The 17,725-nt window shown below is 44.7% G+C and overlaps 1 protein-coding gene across 1 annotated transcript in view; it reads right to left on the bottom strand.

Annotated features, from left to right (window-relative positions):
• spock2 (SPARC (osteonectin), cwcv and kazal like domains proteoglycan 2) overlaps nt 1–7,724 on the bottom strand; it is a 60,126-nt gene extending 52,402 nt beyond the window's left edge. The window contains exon 1 of the mRNA XM_055661746.1: nt 7,436–7,724. Within this exon, the coding sequence (XP_055517721.1) occupies nt 7,436–7,615 (180 nt within the window). The 5' untranslated portion in view covers nt 7,616–7,724. The remainder of the gene's footprint in view (nt 1–7,435) is intronic.
• Between the last annotated feature and the right edge of the window lie 10,001 nt (nt 7,725–17,725).

Genomic DNA, 17,725 nt, shown 5'->3' with positions numbered 1-17,725 from the left:
CCCCCCCCCCCCCCCTCTCACTCACGCGCCCGTGGGATCCTCTAGGATCTTGCACAGCTCTGCGCTGCTACAACCAAAGGGCTCAGTAAATTTAATGAAAGTCACATTTACTGTGAAGACTCCTCGGAGACATCTGCGACCTGAAACGTTGACTGGTTTCACCTTCAACAACTGCTGCTTGCCTGGCTGAGTTCTTCCAGTTTTTCTGTTATTATTCCATTTTTACTGTTATTGTTCGCTATTATTTGCTTCATGGGAGCAGCAAATAATGACACTTGTGGCATACACAGTCATTTGCCATCCTCCACTATTTTAATTAATAAAAGCTCCACATTAAACATGGCACCACTGGTGATCTGAGGATGACCCAGAATATGTTATAGCCCGAGGAGCTATCAATGTGTCAATGGAACACCTCACCTCATTTAAATACTGCAAGATTCATAGAATCAGTCACACATGAAAACAGGCTTTCCACCCCGTTAAATCTGATTGTCAAACACCCATTTATGCCGATTCTACACTAACCTATATTATTTTCTCAGATTCTCATCATCTCCCCCAGACTTTACCCCTCACCTACATACTCAGGGCAATATACGGCGTCTTGCTTAGTTACGAACCTGCGTGTTTTTGAGATAGGTGAAGAAACGGGTCGGTCTGAAGAAGGGTCTCGACCCGAAACGTCACCCATTCTTTCTCTCCAGAGATGTTGCCTGACCCGCTGAGTTACTCCAGCGTTTTGTGTCTACCCAAGAAACTACAGCACCCACTTTCATATACAGCAACTTGAAAGTGGCCAGGACACCCATTTTACTGATGAAGGTGGACACAAAATACTGGAGTAGCTCGGCGGGTCAGGCAGCATCTTTGGAGAGAAGGAATGGGTGACGTTTCAGGTCGGAACCCTTCTCTACCCATCCTTTTTCTCCAGAGATGTTGACTGACCTGCTGAGTTATTCCAGCATTTGGTGTCAACCATTGGTATAAATCAGCATCTGCAGTTCCTTCTTCACTCTGTCATTGCTGTAGACTGTCGAGCTATGATTGTCAGATCACGAGCGAGAATTACCTCCAAACTTTTGTTAATACAGGTCCATCCATCTACCCGAGGGGATAGCCGGGACTCCAGTTAAATACTCTGTCGATAGGAAGCATCTCTGGCAGAGCAGCACGGCAGATATACGATACTGGATCATGAGGCGAGATAATGTGCTCATGTCTTCTGAAACACAACCTGGCCCCGATGCTACCCAATGAACCACAGATGACAAGCAGTGGACCCTCTTAATATTTACAATGTGCTTCCCATTAAGCTAGCAAGTGGGAGATTGCCACACAAATGAGTTAAGTGTTCTTCTATTAACATCAGCCTCAGTAATTTCCAGGGTTGTGTCAGGATGGTGGAGCTCTGGGAATAGCTCTTGTCACAAAGATTTGTAAGTTAAGTGCTTGCAGCCAAGCCGCACTCACTCAGTAGCGCATCTCGAATGCAACTAATTACATGCAGGAAACGTAGGTCTGCTGAGGGGGTGCTTGCTTGGAGGCAGAGACTTGGCAGTTGTGCAGGGAGCAGACTTGAGAGAGCTTAGTTTAGTTTAGAGATGGCATGAACGCTGATTCACGCTGGTATACAATGGCACAGATAAAGGCTTGCATTGAGGTAGTGTTACATTGATGCTGATTCATGCAAGTGGTAACTTTCATAGGCATTGGGTTACACCGTTGCACAGCTGAAAGATTCTGATCTTTGAGTCACTAACTCAAAAACTCTAAAATGTTATAAAAATGATACATTGATCAGAAATGAGTAGCATTGGCTTTATGTTTTATATTTAAATATTATCCCATCTGCTGTGGAGGACTGCACATAATGAGACCGTGTCCTGGACAATATATCATCCAGAAGCAGTTAGAGTTGTACATTATCAGGCTCGTCACAGGTTCTGGATTAAGGAGGTCTGAAAATAAAATGTTTAATTTGGTTTAGTTTAGAGATACAGCGTGGAAATAGGCCCTTCGGCCCACCGAGTCTGCGCCGACCAGCGGTCCCTGTACAATAACACTATCCAACACACACTAGGGACAATTTACAATTAGACCAAGCCAATTAGCCTACAAACCTGTAGGGCTTTGGAGTGTGGGAGAAAACCGGAGATCCTGCAGAAACCCCACGCAGGTCACGGGGAGAACGGACAAACTCCGTACAGACAGAACTCGTAGTCAGGATCGAACCCGGGTCTCTGGTGCTGTAAGGCAGCAACTCAACCGTTGTGCCACCGTGCCACCCCAATCTGTAGTTAGACGCGTTACCCATTGCATCTCTGGCCAAGCCATTGAGAGTCTGAGGGGATGAGGAAAGGAAAACTCATCCTTGGTCTCCATGATCCATCGCACCAGGTACAGGCGGCTTGCCTTGTCAACCTGCATTTCCAAACCACTTCATGAGTAGTAAAGTGCACTGAGCTGCTGCGGTCATGAGCAGCACCTTTATAACAAAGATCTCTGCATCTGCTCCGCAATAATGGACCAGTGATGAGACATCTTCAACCACTAACTTGTGTATAAACAAGGTTTGGAGGTTAAAGATGTTGGTGTAGGAGACTTTTAACACAATATTCTGTCCGGGACATTTAAGTACAAATCTATTGTAATTTTAAGCTTGAGCCTTGTTGCAATGCTGAGCGTAGAAGGGTAGGAGGTATCCCTAAAAACTTCATAAAGTTCTGGAATAACAGCAGATTGGACAGCATCTCTGGAGGACATGGATAGGCGATGTTTCCTGGCCCGAAATGGCGCCTATCCATGTCTTCCAGAGACGCTGCCCGACTTGCTGAATTACTCCAGCACTTTGTGGCCTGGACCAGCATCTGCAGTTCCTTGTGTCTCGAGGTACTATTCCTGCACTCAGCTGGGCAACTAGATGGTCGAGTTCCTCTACCTTCGATTGAGGAACCAGCAGTTTCACTGCCTCTGAAACTCTGCTGTGCAGTAAAAGCAATAGGCATGCGCTGAGTAACGAGGTGAGTTGCACTGCCCCCACCCACCGAGCATCACTGATAGTCAATCAGAACTTGCAATGGTGTCTTTTGCATCCACATGGAGCACCATAGACTGCCCATCACACCACTGAGTATGAAGTTGAGCAGAACTGTATGTCTCAAGTGGACCTTTGCACAATAATAATTACTTCGAAGAAGGGTTCTGACCCAAAACATCACCCTTTCCTTTTCTCCAGACCCACTGAGTCTTTGTGTCTATGTCTATCTTCAGAATAAACCAGCATCAGTAGGTCCTTCCTACACATGCTTGGTTACTCAGTATTATTAGGTTACTGTGTTTTTGATTATTATATATTATCTGTGTATGTTTGTGTTCACGAGCTTGTTAAGCTGCAGCAACTAAAAATCTCATTGTTCTGCTGATGGTACAGATGACAATTATACAAACCTCACTATTGATCTTTCCCAGCGGTTACCCTGGCAACTGAAAATCAGTCGGAATGTAAACCACACTGAGAAGAGGCTATTTGGCCCTTTAAATAGGTCCTTTCAAAGTCCGTGCTAAACCAACATAGCATTTTCCCTACCCCAATCCAAAAGATTTGAATTGCATTCCTAATCTTTAGGTGAATCAATGCTGAAGTTGGAAAATTGACCCTGGATTAGCAACACATCCACTATCTGTTGTTTCTAGTCCTTAACTGTTCCTATGATGTAGGAACTGCAGATGCTGGTTTAATCTAAAAAAAGCTGGAGTAATTCAGCGGGTCAGGCAGCATCTCTGGAGAAAAAGAATTTCAGGTCGAGACCCTTCTTCAGGCTGAGAGTCAGGGGAAAGGGAAACAGGAGATACAGATGGTGATGTAGAGATATATAGATCAAATGATTTAGAACAGGTGGAATCACAGAGGGGGAGCAGCCAGAGAGGATGTTGCAGAGCTTGTCAGAGAGAGGAGGAGGAGATGTCTTCAGAGTAGGTATACCTTGTGGAGATTTGCAGTGGAGCAGACAAAATGAGTAGGAAGGAATAGCAAATGCGGGTTTAAACCGAAGATAGACATGTTGGTTTCAAGATAAAGGGGAAGAGACATCATTGTCACAACACTCCGCAGTTCAAACCATATTGTTATTTGACTGAACTTCCTTTGTTTCACTTTGAGAGCATGTTACAACAACAACTGCACTTCAAAGACATCCCATTGGCCTCAAGCTCCCTGCAATGTCCCGAGCTCATCAAAACGACTTTATAAATACAATACTTTTTAAAATGTGCTTACCTCTTTACAGTTAGGTTGCTATCAAACGCAGCCAGTGTGCCAAAAAAAACGCTGGTGATACACTGCAGAGCAGTCACCGTTTCTAAAGGCAATGGGCAGGGTCTCATGTCCCAATGCACCAAGCAAGGTACTGGTGATAACTGAACCACTGTGTACTTTCAGCAGTTTTGTTTAGTAATGTCCTCACAAAGGAAGAAACGCCCGTAGGAAACCCATGAAACTGCAGATGCTGGGACCTTGAACAAAAATCAAAGTACTGGAAGAACTCAGCAGATCAGGCAGCATCTGCGGAGGGAATGGACTGATGGCGTTTTAGGTCAGTAATTCTGTTATGAGGTTTGGGTTGGTTGAGGGTCAAATCATTGGCTTGGGATGAAGCCTGATTTCCAGAACTGGCTGTGTGAAGTTTGCATGTTCTCCTCGTAACTGCATGGGATTTACCGGATGCTCTGTTCCCTCCCACAACCCGAAGACTGGTGATTGACAAGTTAATTGTTGGCAATAAGTTACCTCAGGAGAGGGTGGATGGTGGGAGGAACAGGGGATGTGGAGAGAGAAGAGGTTACTGAGAAGACAAGTGTTGTTGTGGAACGGATGGGACTTACTCCCAGGCCCAACATAGACTTGATGGGCCAAACGGTCTCCTACATTGTAAGGAGATATGTGAAAAAATGTATGCCCTTGGGTTCAGGCTGGGATGGGCCAGGCTGGCTCTATAAATAAATGCACTGGTTGTGTGTAGTGTGGCAGGTCTGACTGTCCACATCCCAGGCAGGAAGGGGGTCTTGTCCTTCAACGTGTGATCTACCACTGAGGCCGAACCACCCAAACACAAGTTGGGGTTAGCTCTTGGTGGTCAATAAAATTGTCACAAGTCCTCAGGCTTGGGTCAGAATCGATTGACTGTGGATGGCACAATCCACCAAGTGGTGCTTCAATCAATGCTTTCATGGTATTTTATTGTCACGTGTATCTACTGTAGGTGGTGTGAGATTATTTTATTTGTATAGATATAACAGCACAAGAACTGGCCCTTCGGCCCACAATGTCTGTGCTGAACATGATGCCACAACCATCTCTTATCTGCCTGCACACAATCCACATCCTTCCATTCCCTGTATATCCATGTACCTATCCAAAAGCCTCTTCAATGCCGTTCCAGGCACTCGTGTTCCAGTCCCTCACCAACCTCTGTGTAAATAAGTTGCCCCCCACATTATCCATATCCCTCCATTCCCTGCATATCTATATACCTATCCAAATGTTCAGTGCAATACAGTTCAGTAACAATCTTACTATGCATCAGACACAATCATAAGCAAGGGCAAGCTTGCAAGATAGTGGTTTGCACTGAGGCAGTGTGCATGTGTCACCACATGTCCAGTACCATCCCAAGTTCAGAGTTGTTCAAAATGTTAGTCTTGCTTCCCAGGAGCCTCATTGAACAAAAGACCCCGATTCCCATTTCCATAATGGACTGATGGCCAAGGCCTTGTCCAAAGATGGAGATTTAATGCAGCTTCTCAAAGAAGAAACAGGTTGGACGGGTGGGTATCAAATTAAGGGGCCATGCTGGTGAAAGCACAGCTGCATATGGTACGGCAAAGATGATGTGCCTCCGCAGATGCTGCCAGACCCCTATCTTTCTCCAGCACTTTGTGTTCAAGATTTTCAGCATCTGCAGTTTCTAGAGTCTTCAAAAAATACACGTGTTTGTTTCCATGTGATCACCGTATGTGTGTGTGTGAGAGAGAGAGAGTGTGAGTGCGAGTATGTATCCTCATGACATATGCTTTCTGAGCTCTGATCTCCAATCATCTTGGCCCTTCTTGCCAAAGGACCAAGATCACACTCTGTCTGTGATGCAGCCACCCCATGTTGATTCACCCACAGGCATCCTCAAAACTGGTGCGTGGGGTTGAGCTGCAGATGCTGGTTTATACCGAAGATAGACACAAAATGTTGGAGAAACTCAGCGGGTCGGGCAGCATCCCTGGAGAGAAGGAATAGGTGAAGAGATGTCAAATATTCCCCCCCCCCCCCCCCCTCCCCCAGAGATGCTGCCTGACCCACTGAGTTACTCCAGCTTTTTGTGTCTATCCTCAAAACCAGAGGGGACTCAAATCAACCACAATCCTGGATACAAATTCAACCTCTGGGAACATTTGCTCCGGCCATTCAGCCTCTCTACAGCCCGACTCAACCTATCCTGGCCAATAATTAATGTTGGATTTGGGGGTGGGGGATAAAAAATATACGGACGGGGCCCATGATGAGATTTGCGTGGTGGACCATCCATTGACGCAGATTAGTGAGGAATTCCTGATTGCCAGAATCTTTCAGTGCCCCTCCCTCCCCTGTGAATGCTCCTTCTTGTCCACTGCTCCTGCTCTCCATCCCTCTCTGTCTCTCTCTGTCTCTCTCTCTCTCTCTGTCTCTCTCTCTCTCTGTCCCTCTCTATCTCTGTCTGTCTCTCTCCATCTCTGTATCTGTGTCTCCCTGTCTCTCTCTCTCTCTCTCTCTCTCTCTCCTCTGTCTCTCTGTCTTTCTCTCTCTCTCTCTGTCTGTCTATCTCTCTCTGTCTCTCTGTCTCTCTCTCCCTGTCTATCTCTGTCTGTCTCTGTCTCTCTCTGTCTGTTTCTCTCTGTCTCTCTCTCTCTCTCTCTCTCTCTCTCTCTCTCTCTCTCTCTCTCTCTCTCTCTCTCTCTCTCTCTCTCTCTCTCCCTCTCTCTCTCCCTCTCTCCGTCTCTCTCTGTTTATCTCTGTCTGTCTCTGTCTCTCTCTGCGGGGATCAGTTAGTTATTCATCCCCAGAACCCACGCATTTCGGGGAAAATAAATATCCTCATACAAAATATGCAGAACATTTTACTGCCGCAGGAGGTGAGACATACGTTTTCACAACTGCTAATCTGACAGAATTGATCACCAAATCGATTAGAATCGATCAGCAATGTACCCCAGTCGGAAGCCCAGGGTAAACTATGGTGCAATGTCTTCACTGGGACGACAGGTGTAGAGAAGCAAATATAAAGATCATTTTCATTGCAACCCCCTACACTATCCCCAGCCCCCGCACATCACCAGTCATTTGTTATTTTTCATCCCCTCTGCGGTATTTTAAAATTGCAACAATTCGGCTTCTGCGAAAACTCACGTCTCGGAATCGGTTCCAGTTTCTGATCTGCGTGCTGTACGGGGAGACACTTGCCAGCCATTCCTCATCCTCCAGGAAATTCCCCTTCTTGCCCCCTTTCTCCGGACTCTCCTTGTCCTCCGCCGCCGCCGCCAGCAGCAGCAGCAGGGGGGTCAGCAGCAAGTTTACTGCCCGCAACATGCTCCCAGCCAGGCCGCACTGATGCGACTTATCCCGCAGCTTGGCTGCTGTGAAATGCGAGCTGATTATATTTCCAATCACACTCCCCACCCCCTCTCCTTCATCTGAGGCGCTGTGAGTCTGCGCCACAAGCCCATCCGCACATCCCAGCTCACTTGACACACACACACAAACCCAGAAATCTATAATATATACACATGCATCCCCACGTATCTATCACCAATACATAGAAACACAGTTATTGCTCATATACCTACACACACACACACACATACATTGTCAATGTGCATATTATGAAACTACACATACATACATCTTGCATGTACACATTTACATACATATTAACAATGATCTATTCTACATTATCCTTGACCTCCATCCCCTTTGATGTCTCGTTTTCACACCCTGCCATATCTCTGTGTCTTCCTCTCCCCTGACTCTCAGTCTGAAGAAGGGTCTCGCCCTAAACGTGTAAACCAGCATCTGCAGTTTTCCTACATACAAGTACATGTGCACGCTATTCAGTCACATATATTTATACATACATATTATGAAAACAGTTACACGCACATACACACAATCACAAATGCTTAAACACACATACATGTAAACACATGTATTCAGATATGTATGTGATAACACCCCATCTCTCCCTGTCAGATATCTTGGTTGCATGGACAAGCTAGGGGTGGGACCTGTTTCCATGCTGGATGGCTCTATGACTCTTATAACTCTAAATATATACTAATGACACATACATAGAGCCATAGATCTGTACAGAACAGAAACAGACTCTTTGGCCCATCATGTTTGAACTGATGAAGTCAGTGGTTTGGTTCCATTTGCCTGCCTTTTGCCCATAGCCCTGTAAACCCTTTTGTTGAGACCTATTCTTTGCACACATACACATGCACCACACACTCAGACAGACACTAAATTGTCACCCAGCACAAGCCAGGCCCTACACCATTATATTGCAGGATGTAACTGTGACGTTGTAACTATGCTCCAGCATAGGTCAGCGCAATGCAACATTTTCAGCATCATGATCTTTCAGCTGAACAGCAGGACAACTCGACGCCCACCAACGTTACCACAGCATGAATCAGTTGCCATGCCTCAGTGCGAGTCAAATCCTGTGCCATTGTACACCAGCATGAGTCAGCACCTTATGCCATTACATGCCACAGCACGAGTCAGCAGAAAACACAAACACAAACGGATAAATACTGAAGGACAAATTTTAGGACAAACTCTCCAATATCCATGTAACACAAAAAAATATCTAAATTATATTGTAAATATTGCAATGGTTCTTTTTATTTTGACTATCTTAGAGAGATACAGCATAGAAACAGGCCCTTTGGCCCATCAAGTCCATACTGACCATCAACTACCCGATGCTGCCTGTCCCGCTGAGTTACTCCAGTTTTTTGGGTCTTTCTTCGTCCTTCACTAATATCTCAACTTTATTTTCTCCATTATTGTCATCGACTCCCCACAGTTTTGCCATTCACCTACCTACACACGAGGGGCAATTTGCAGCACTCAACTTATGCCCCTGTCCCACTTAGGAAACCTGAACCGAAACCTCTGGGGACTTTGCGCCCCACCCAAGGTTTCCGTGCGGTTCCCGGAGGTTGCAGGTGGTTGCCGGAGGTTGCAGGTAGTGGAAGCAGTAGGGAGACTGACAAAAACCTCCGGGAACCGCACGGAAACCTTGGGTGGGGCGCAAAGTCTCCAGAGGTTTCCGTTCAGGTTTCCTAAGTGGGACAGGGGCATAACCTGCAAACCTGCAGGCCTTTGGGTTGTGGGGGAAAACCAGAGCACCCGGAGGAAACCCACATGATCACAGGGAGAATGTGCAAACCACACACAGATACCACCCAAGGTCAGGATTGAACCCAGGTCTCTGGTGCCGTGAAGCAGCAGCTCCACAAGCAGTGCCACTATGCCTCCAGAGTGTATAATCATATAATGTTATATGATATTACATATCATGTCATGTTGATTGTGAATGGTGAGTAATTAATTCTTATAATATATCTTTGAAAGCTATTTACATCATGGTTCAGACCATAACAACATGATATAGGGGCAGAATTAGGCCGATGAGTCTGCTCCACCATTCAATCTTAGCTGATCTATCTTTCCCTCTTAATCCCATTCTTCTGCCTTCTCCCTGTAACCTCTGACGTCTTTACCAAACAAGAACCTATCTATCTCCACCGCTATCTATGGCAATGGGCATGCTCGCCACTCTTATTGAAATACTCCAGCTAAGTCAGGAATATGTAAATATGGAGAGAGAGGATCTAAATAATTGATATTGTGTCAATGTGTAGCTTGACTGACTAGAGCCACTGGAACACGACTTTCCTCTTCTCACCAGCCTTCAGAGGTGACTACAGGAGGAATGGGCTCAACCACTTGCAAAGTGCTCACTCTGTGTCATCTGGAGGCAAAATGGCGGGAGGTGAGACCAGGAGGTGAACACCACTTGATATTCCAACTAAAACAATGCAATATTTAGAATCTCATTATAACATGTTTAATATTACATGGATATGCTTGGAGATTTTGCCCTGCAAATTGTACTTCATCTTTTTAGGTGCTGACTCGTGCTGGCATGGATGTTGATTCACGCTGGTATACAATAGCACAGATGAAGACTTGATTTAAGGTAGCATTACATTGATGCTCATTCATGCTGTGGTAACTTTCATAGGCATTGGGTTACACCGCTGCATAGCCGAAAGATTCTGATCTTAGTCACTAACTCAAAAACTCTAAAATGTTTTAAAAACGGGACATTGATCAGAAATGAGTACCATTGGCTTTATGTTTTATATTTAAATATTATCCCATCTGCTGTGGAGGACTGCGCATAATTAGACCGTGTCCTGGACAATATATTATCCAGAAGCAGTTAGAGTTGTACATTATCATGCACGGCTCTTTCATCTCACTGGGTTATTGGATTAAGGCGGTCTGAAAATAAAATGTTTAATTTCATTTAGTTTAGAGATATAGCGAAGACACATGCACTTTGGCCCACCGAGTCCGCGCCGACCAGCGATCCCCGCACATTAACACTATCCTACACACACTAGTGGCAATTTACACATACACCAAGCCAATTAACCTACAAACCTGTATGGCTTTGGAGTGAAAATGTTTAATTTTCTTCCATTGGAAAAGTAACTGCACTACAAACAGTTCTCAATTAGCTGTGAAGCACTTTAGAAAGTATAGAAACATAGAAATTAGGTGCAGGAGTAGGCCATTCGGCCCTTCGAGCCTGCACCGCCATTCAATATGATCATGGCTAATCATCCAACTCAGTATCGCGTACCTTCCTTCTCTCCATACCCCTGATCCCCTTAGCCACAAGGGCCACATCTAACTCACTCTTAAATATAGCCAATGAACTGGCCTCAACTACCCTCTGTGGCAGAGAGTTCCAGAGATTCACCACTCTCTGTGTGAAAAAAGTTCTTCTCATCTCGGTTTTAAAGGATTTCCCCCTTATCCTTAAGCTGTGAATCCTTGTCCTGGACTTCCCTAACATCGGGAACAATCTTCCTGCATCTAGCCTGTCCAACCCCTTAAGAATTTTGTAAGTTTCTATAAGATCCCCTCTCAATCTCCTAAATTCTAGAGAGTATAAACCAAGTCTATCCAGTCTTTCTTCATAAGACAGTCCTGACATCCCAGGAATCAGTCTGGTGAACCGTCTCTGCACTCCCTCTATGGCAATAATGTCCTTCCTCAGATTTGGAGACCAAAATTGTACGCAATACTCCAGGTGTGGTCTCACCAAGACCCTGTACAACTGCAGTAGAACCTCCCTGCTCCTATACTCAAATCCTTTTGCAATGAAAGCTAACATACCATTCGCTTTCTTTACTGCCTGCTGCACCTGCATGCCTACCTTCAATGACTGGTGTACCATGACACCCAGGTCTCGCTGCATCTCCCCCTTTCCCAATCGGCCACCATTTAGATAATAGTCTGCTTTCCCGTTTTTGCCACCAAAATGGATAACCTTATCCATATTAAGGTATCAAAAACCACAGAATTTACTCTAATCTGATGATAGCCATGCAGCAATTTGTTTATTATGTCATTGCTATTTGTGAATGTTTGCCGTGTACAAAATGGCAGCAATATTGTCCACGTGCCAATAATGTATATTAAGCATTGTGTGACTTTATAGTCTAAGCTCTGAAAGGTGCCATGTAAATGCACTCGAAACAATATTGAACAATAAGCAACAAGCCATATAAGCCTATAACCCTTATCTTGCATTATGTACAGTATAATATATAAAATAATAACATATACAATGTAATATATGACACTCTATATATATATATATATATATATATATATATATATATATATATATATTTTTTTTTAATTTATTATACATAATACAAGACCAGGGAGCTTATTGTTAAATTTTGTTTGGAAATTACTTCTGCAGTTAATGCGCTCCAGAAATGTTTAAACAAGGTTTAGGATGCTACATAGATGCTATGTAAATACGAGATGTTGTATGAACACCTCAAAAACAAGTTATTCCACCATCAGCCTAACACTCTGCTAAACCCCCAGCCGAGCAAAGTAGATCTATGAATATCAGATTTGTTTTTTGAACTGCAGAAGTACTCCACATCAAACTATTCCTGGGAATTTGCTGCATTGTTTAGGGGACAAAGTACTTACATCTCGGCACTGCCCAAGGGCAGTGAATCTGGTGATTGCATTGTCAATCTTTGTTCTCAGGCTGAACAATTTCCTTGTCTTTAATTCACATTGACTGTCCATTGTTACCGAGCTTGCAAGCAAGTCTCCCTCCCACAGCAACAATGAAGCCCAAGGTTATCCAAGCTTATTCCTTGTTGAATCGTGTTTGCCACTGTTCTCTGGGCGCTTTACAACGAACAGTTGATCACGTACGCACTATTGACTGGGGACTGTGTCGAAAAACTGGTGGCTGTCGAGTTGTCCTTCTGCAGGGCGCTGTGATTTAGAGATAGGTCAAGCTCCTACATTTCCAAAAAAATGCCTTCTTTCTGCTTGTGATTTGTGACTGGAATAAAATAATATATTTGTGGGCTTGGAACTAAGAATGATTAGAACTTGACTGTGTTGCCTTCCACCGTCATAAATTGCTGGCTGGCTATTCAGGCTCAGTCACAAAGCATGGCCACTTTGATAAAGGAGGAGATGCCTGTGTTATATAGCTTAACACAAATGAATGCTTTCAGGGCAAGGCGAGCAGTAAAAGATCACAACTTAATCGTCTTCATGATTGCTTCTTGCATCTTGGATATTTCAGTGCATTCAACGAGGAGGCTCTATAGTGTTGGAGGTGCCACCTTTTCAATGAGACATTAAACTGAGGCCCCATCTTGTAAAATATCCCGTGAGCAAATAACTCTGTAGTCAATGGGAGTTAGAGGAGGAAATGGCTAAAAGAGTAATAGAGTTGCAATAGTAGGGAATTTCCATGTTCATAAGTGATAGGAGTAGAATTAGGGGGGGGGGGGGTGATTGGCAGTCACCGAGGTACAGTGTTGAGTAGTGTAACAGCCGCAGGGAAGAAGCTGTTCCTGGACCTGCTGGTCCGGCAAAGGAGAGACCTGTAGCGCCTCCCGGATGGTAGGAGGGTAAACAGTCTGTTGCTGGGGTGAGAGCAGTCCTTGGTGATGCTGAGCGCCCTCCGCAGACAGCGCTTGCTTTGGACAGACTCAATGGGATTAAGGAACCAGTGATGCGTTGGGCAGTTTTCGCCACCCTCTTCAGTGCTTTCCGGTCAGAGACAGAGCAGTTGCCATACCATACTGTGATACAGTTGGTAAGGATGCTCTCGATGGTGCAGCGGTAGAAGTTCACCAGAATCTGAGGAGACAGATGGACCTTCTTCAGTCTCCTCAGGAAGAAGAGACGCTGGTGAGCCTTCTTGACCAGAGTTGAGGTATTGTGGGTCCAAGAGAGGTCATCAGAGATGTTGACCCAGAAACCTGAAGCTGGACTCAGTGTGACTGTTTCAAAACTGTCACTCTACACTAATCTACACATTGCCCCCATGGCTTAAATGATGCTCCAGTGTCAGTGATACCCAATGAACACAGCACTCATGGTGTAGCCTGATCAGAGCACTGTATAATTTAATATATTATCCTTCAGGAAAGCAGAGCTAATCTTTTACCTGCCTAATGACAGCTGCAGCAATTGTTAGACCACGTAACATCGTCCTTGCAAAACCAATTTCCGCCCTTTACTTAGAGCTTAAAAGGAGCTCGAAAAGCTTGTAAAGGAAGCTTGAAAATGGTGCCGTCTTGATTTAAGATTTAAAAGCATGGCAAAAATCCCAAGACTGAGCAGAGTTTCCGATTGTAATACAAATTATGATCATGTTGTTGAACACATAGCCTTTTTGCCAAGAAATGCAATGTGCTCTTGGCACCGAACGACATTGGATCGGGATTTCTGTAAACTTCAACTGAAATTGATCAATTAGTGAATCTTCGCACGGCAAATCTCTTAACATTCATTCAAAAATCCACGCTATACAAAAACAACAGATAACACCCAACACAAACATATACTTTGCACTAAGAGATTAGTGTTCTTGTTGTGTAGTTGCTTCTGGGAGGATGTTGGCAATGGAAATGAATGTATTTAGAGTTTTTGACAAGGAAGATGGTGCAGGAATAGCTGGAGAAATAATGGCTAGGAAAAGAATCGTAGGGATTTTTTTTTTTAATGTGGCAATTGGAGCCATCATGTCTATGATAGCTGAATAGTGCAATTGAGACTAATCCCAATTTCAGATACACAGCTCCAGGCTTGCAGAAATGACAGGTACAAGACATTAGACAGACACAAAATGCTGGAGTAACTCAGCGGGACAGGCAGCATCTCGGGATAGAAGGAATGGGTGGCTTTTCAGGTCGAGACCCTTCTTCAGACTTGTTCTATCCAGAGATGTTGCCTGCCCCACTGAGTTACTCCAGCATTTTTGTGTCTGTCTTTGGTTTAAACCAGCATCTGCAGTTCTTTCCTACAACATGCACGAAACGTTGCTTGGACTGCACTTGGAATGTTGTGTACAGTTCTGGCCCCCAAAATAAAGGATGTGGACGCAATAGTGCAGAAGAGACTCACCTTGTAATGGGGCACTGTGGTTATTAGGAGAAATTGGATTAGCTGGTTTTGTTCTTACAGGAACATAGGAGGCTGCAGTGTGGCCTTATAGAGGAGCATACATAGTATGGAGAGCCAGATTTTTTTCTCCAGAGCAGGGGAGTTTTGAAGTTGAGGGTGCGGGTTTAATGTGAGAAGGGGGAAAATTGAAGAGGAGCTAAGGAGCAAGTTACTCACACAGAGTCAAGGGCCTGTCCCACTTTCACGAGTTATTCACAAATACTCCCGAGTTTTTGTCCCGAGATTCTCTCTTGATTCAAACTCGCAAAATGTTTGTAACAAGTCCGCAGGTGGTCGTAGGAGTTCGTAGATGTATCGTAGCGGCTCGTTGTGCCAGCCGTAGGTACTCGGGGCATCAGGTAAGTCGGGACGTCTTTTCCAGCCCGATAAAAAATGTCCACGAGTAAAAAAATGGTTGGGATGAAAGAATTAAGTCGTGAAAGTGGGACAGGCCCTTAAGGTGGTAACGTGCAAGAAGCTAGATGGTAGTGGAAGATGGTAGATGGTAGTGGAAGATGGTAGATGGTAGATTTGAGATGAAATGTGCAGAGAGGTATGAGCCTAATTTGTGGAAGATGGGTTTACAATAGATCGGCATCAGTCTTCTTCTTTTGTGTCCATCTTCCAATGTTTCAAATGTTCACATCGCTGTCGTCGTCCGTCCTGGAAAGGACACAGGGTTCCGGCGGCAATCAGTGGGAGCCATCACTTATTGCAGTAGATGATGGAGGGAGCAGAATTAGCTCGGGATACTTCCAGTTTCTAGCCCCCACAGCGAGGAGGCTTCTGCTATGGGGCAGGCATCAGTCAGCATGGATGAAGTGGGCTGAATGAGTGGGGACGAACTGCAGTTGCTGGTATAAACCAAAGATGGACATATAAAGCTGGAGTAACTCAATGGGTCAAGCGACATCGCCGGAGAAAGGGAATAGGTGACGTTTCGGGTCAAGACCCTTTCATCGGGCTGAATGGGCCTGTATCTGTGCAGTACATTTCTAAGATTCGATAAAATGTTCTTTGTAAATGTGATGAAGTTCCAGTTTTTCAGATTTATCAATTAAATGTTCCTCAAATCCTCCCAATACTTCTTCTCGTTGCCTTCATTCTTTTCCGTCTGTTTATTGAGCTCTTTCCTCCATCTGAGCATCTCATATCCTGAAATCCGCAGCTCCCACACTAGACAGGGTTGTACTGCTAGAGAGTAATCTTTAATTGAGGTCTCTCCTGTAGAGGCCTGGAAACAAATATATAATCCAATTTACGTTCGACAGAAGCACTTTGTCAATGTCAGTGATATTAGACAGACTGATCCATGCAGAGCAGATCAACTACCTTGTGCCTATTGCCATGGGGTTGGTCCTTTTACAGAACAAAAGTTGTAATTAACTTTGCTTGTAAAAGCCAAATGACAACAGATGGCTCAGTGCCAAGGTGTGTCTAATTAACACTCCTATGAAGCACCTTGGGACATGTGCAAGTAGAATCGCGAGGTTTCAGAAAGTTTGGAAAGTTCTGCGCTTGCCTACAATGTACAAGGATACGGAGAAACCGCAGGTAACGGCAGGCACTGACATGAGATAGACACAAAACGCTGGAGTAACTCAGTGGAGCATCGCTGGAGAGAAGGAATGGATGTCAAGACCCTTCTTCAGGCTGAGAGAGAGGAAGGCTGTGGAGCAAGTTCATGGATATTTTTAAAGCAGGGACAGATAGATTCTAGATTAGCACGGGCGCCAGAGGTTATGGGAAGAAGGCAGGAGATTAGGGTTAGGAGGGAGATAGATTAGTCATGATTGAATGGTGGAGTAGACTTGATGGGCCGAATGGCCTAATTCAGCTCCTAATATTTATGACCTTATGACTAGAGATATGATTAGATAAATCAATATTCATACTGCTGGGTTGTAAGCTGCCCGAGCAGTATGAGGTGCTGTTCCTCCAATTGTATTGGGCCTCACTCTGACAGTAAGACAATCAGGATCTGTCTCTGTAACAAAATCCAGGGTTGTAGGGGTGGAAATTGATTCATCATTTTCCAAAGAATTGAATGCCTCACTTGAAGTGTGACCCTGTCATAGTGTGGAGCTCTCAGTCATAGCGTTATAGAGTGATACAGTGTGGAAACAGGCCCTTCAGCCCAACTTGCCCATGACGGCCAACATGTCCCAGCTACGCTAGTCTCACCTGCCTGTGTTTGGTCCATATCCCTCCAAACCTGTCCTATCCATGTACCTGTCTAACAGTTTCTTAAACGTTGGAATAGTCCCTGCCTCAACTACCTCCTCTGGCAGCTTGTTCCATACACCCACCACCCTTTGTGTGAAAAAGCTACCCCTCAGATTCCTATTAAATCTTTTTCCCCTTCACCTTGAACCTCTGTCCTCTGGTCCTCGATTCCTCTACTCTGGGCAAGAGACTCTGTGCATCTACCCAAGTTGTTCCTCTGATGATTTTATACACCTCTATAAGATCACCCCTTATCCTCCTGTGCTCCAAGGAATAAAGACCCAGCCTACTCAACCTCTCCCTATAGCTCAGACCCTTTAGTCCTGGCAACATCCTCGTAAATCTTCTCTGAACCTTTTAAAGCTTGACAATATCTTTCCTATAACATGGTGCCCAGAACTGAACACAATGCTCTAAATGTGGTCTCACCAACGTCTGATACAACTGCAGCATGACCTCCCAACTTCTATACTCAATACTCTGACTGATGAAGGCCAATGGGCCAAAATGTGCTCTGTTAGTAACCTACTCCCATGGGTCGTGTACCTAAACCAATGACCTCACTGCCATTCACCAGGCCAAGGAGATGCATAATAATTATGTTGTTTTAAGTGGAACATAATATTTCTGCTTGTGGCTGTCATCCTTTGGTGCAGCGCAGAGAAT

The sequence above is a fragment of the Leucoraja erinacea genome, chromosome 34 (assembly GCF_028641065.1).
Source record: "Leucoraja erinacea ecotype New England chromosome 34, Leri_hhj_1, whole genome shotgun sequence".
In the NCBI taxonomy this organism is placed as follows: Eukaryota; Metazoa; Chordata; class Chondrichthyes; order Rajiformes; family Rajidae; genus Leucoraja; species Leucoraja erinaceus.
The sequence above is the reverse complement of the archived record's forward strand: the minus strand, read 5'-3'. Positions and strand labels throughout refer to the sequence as shown.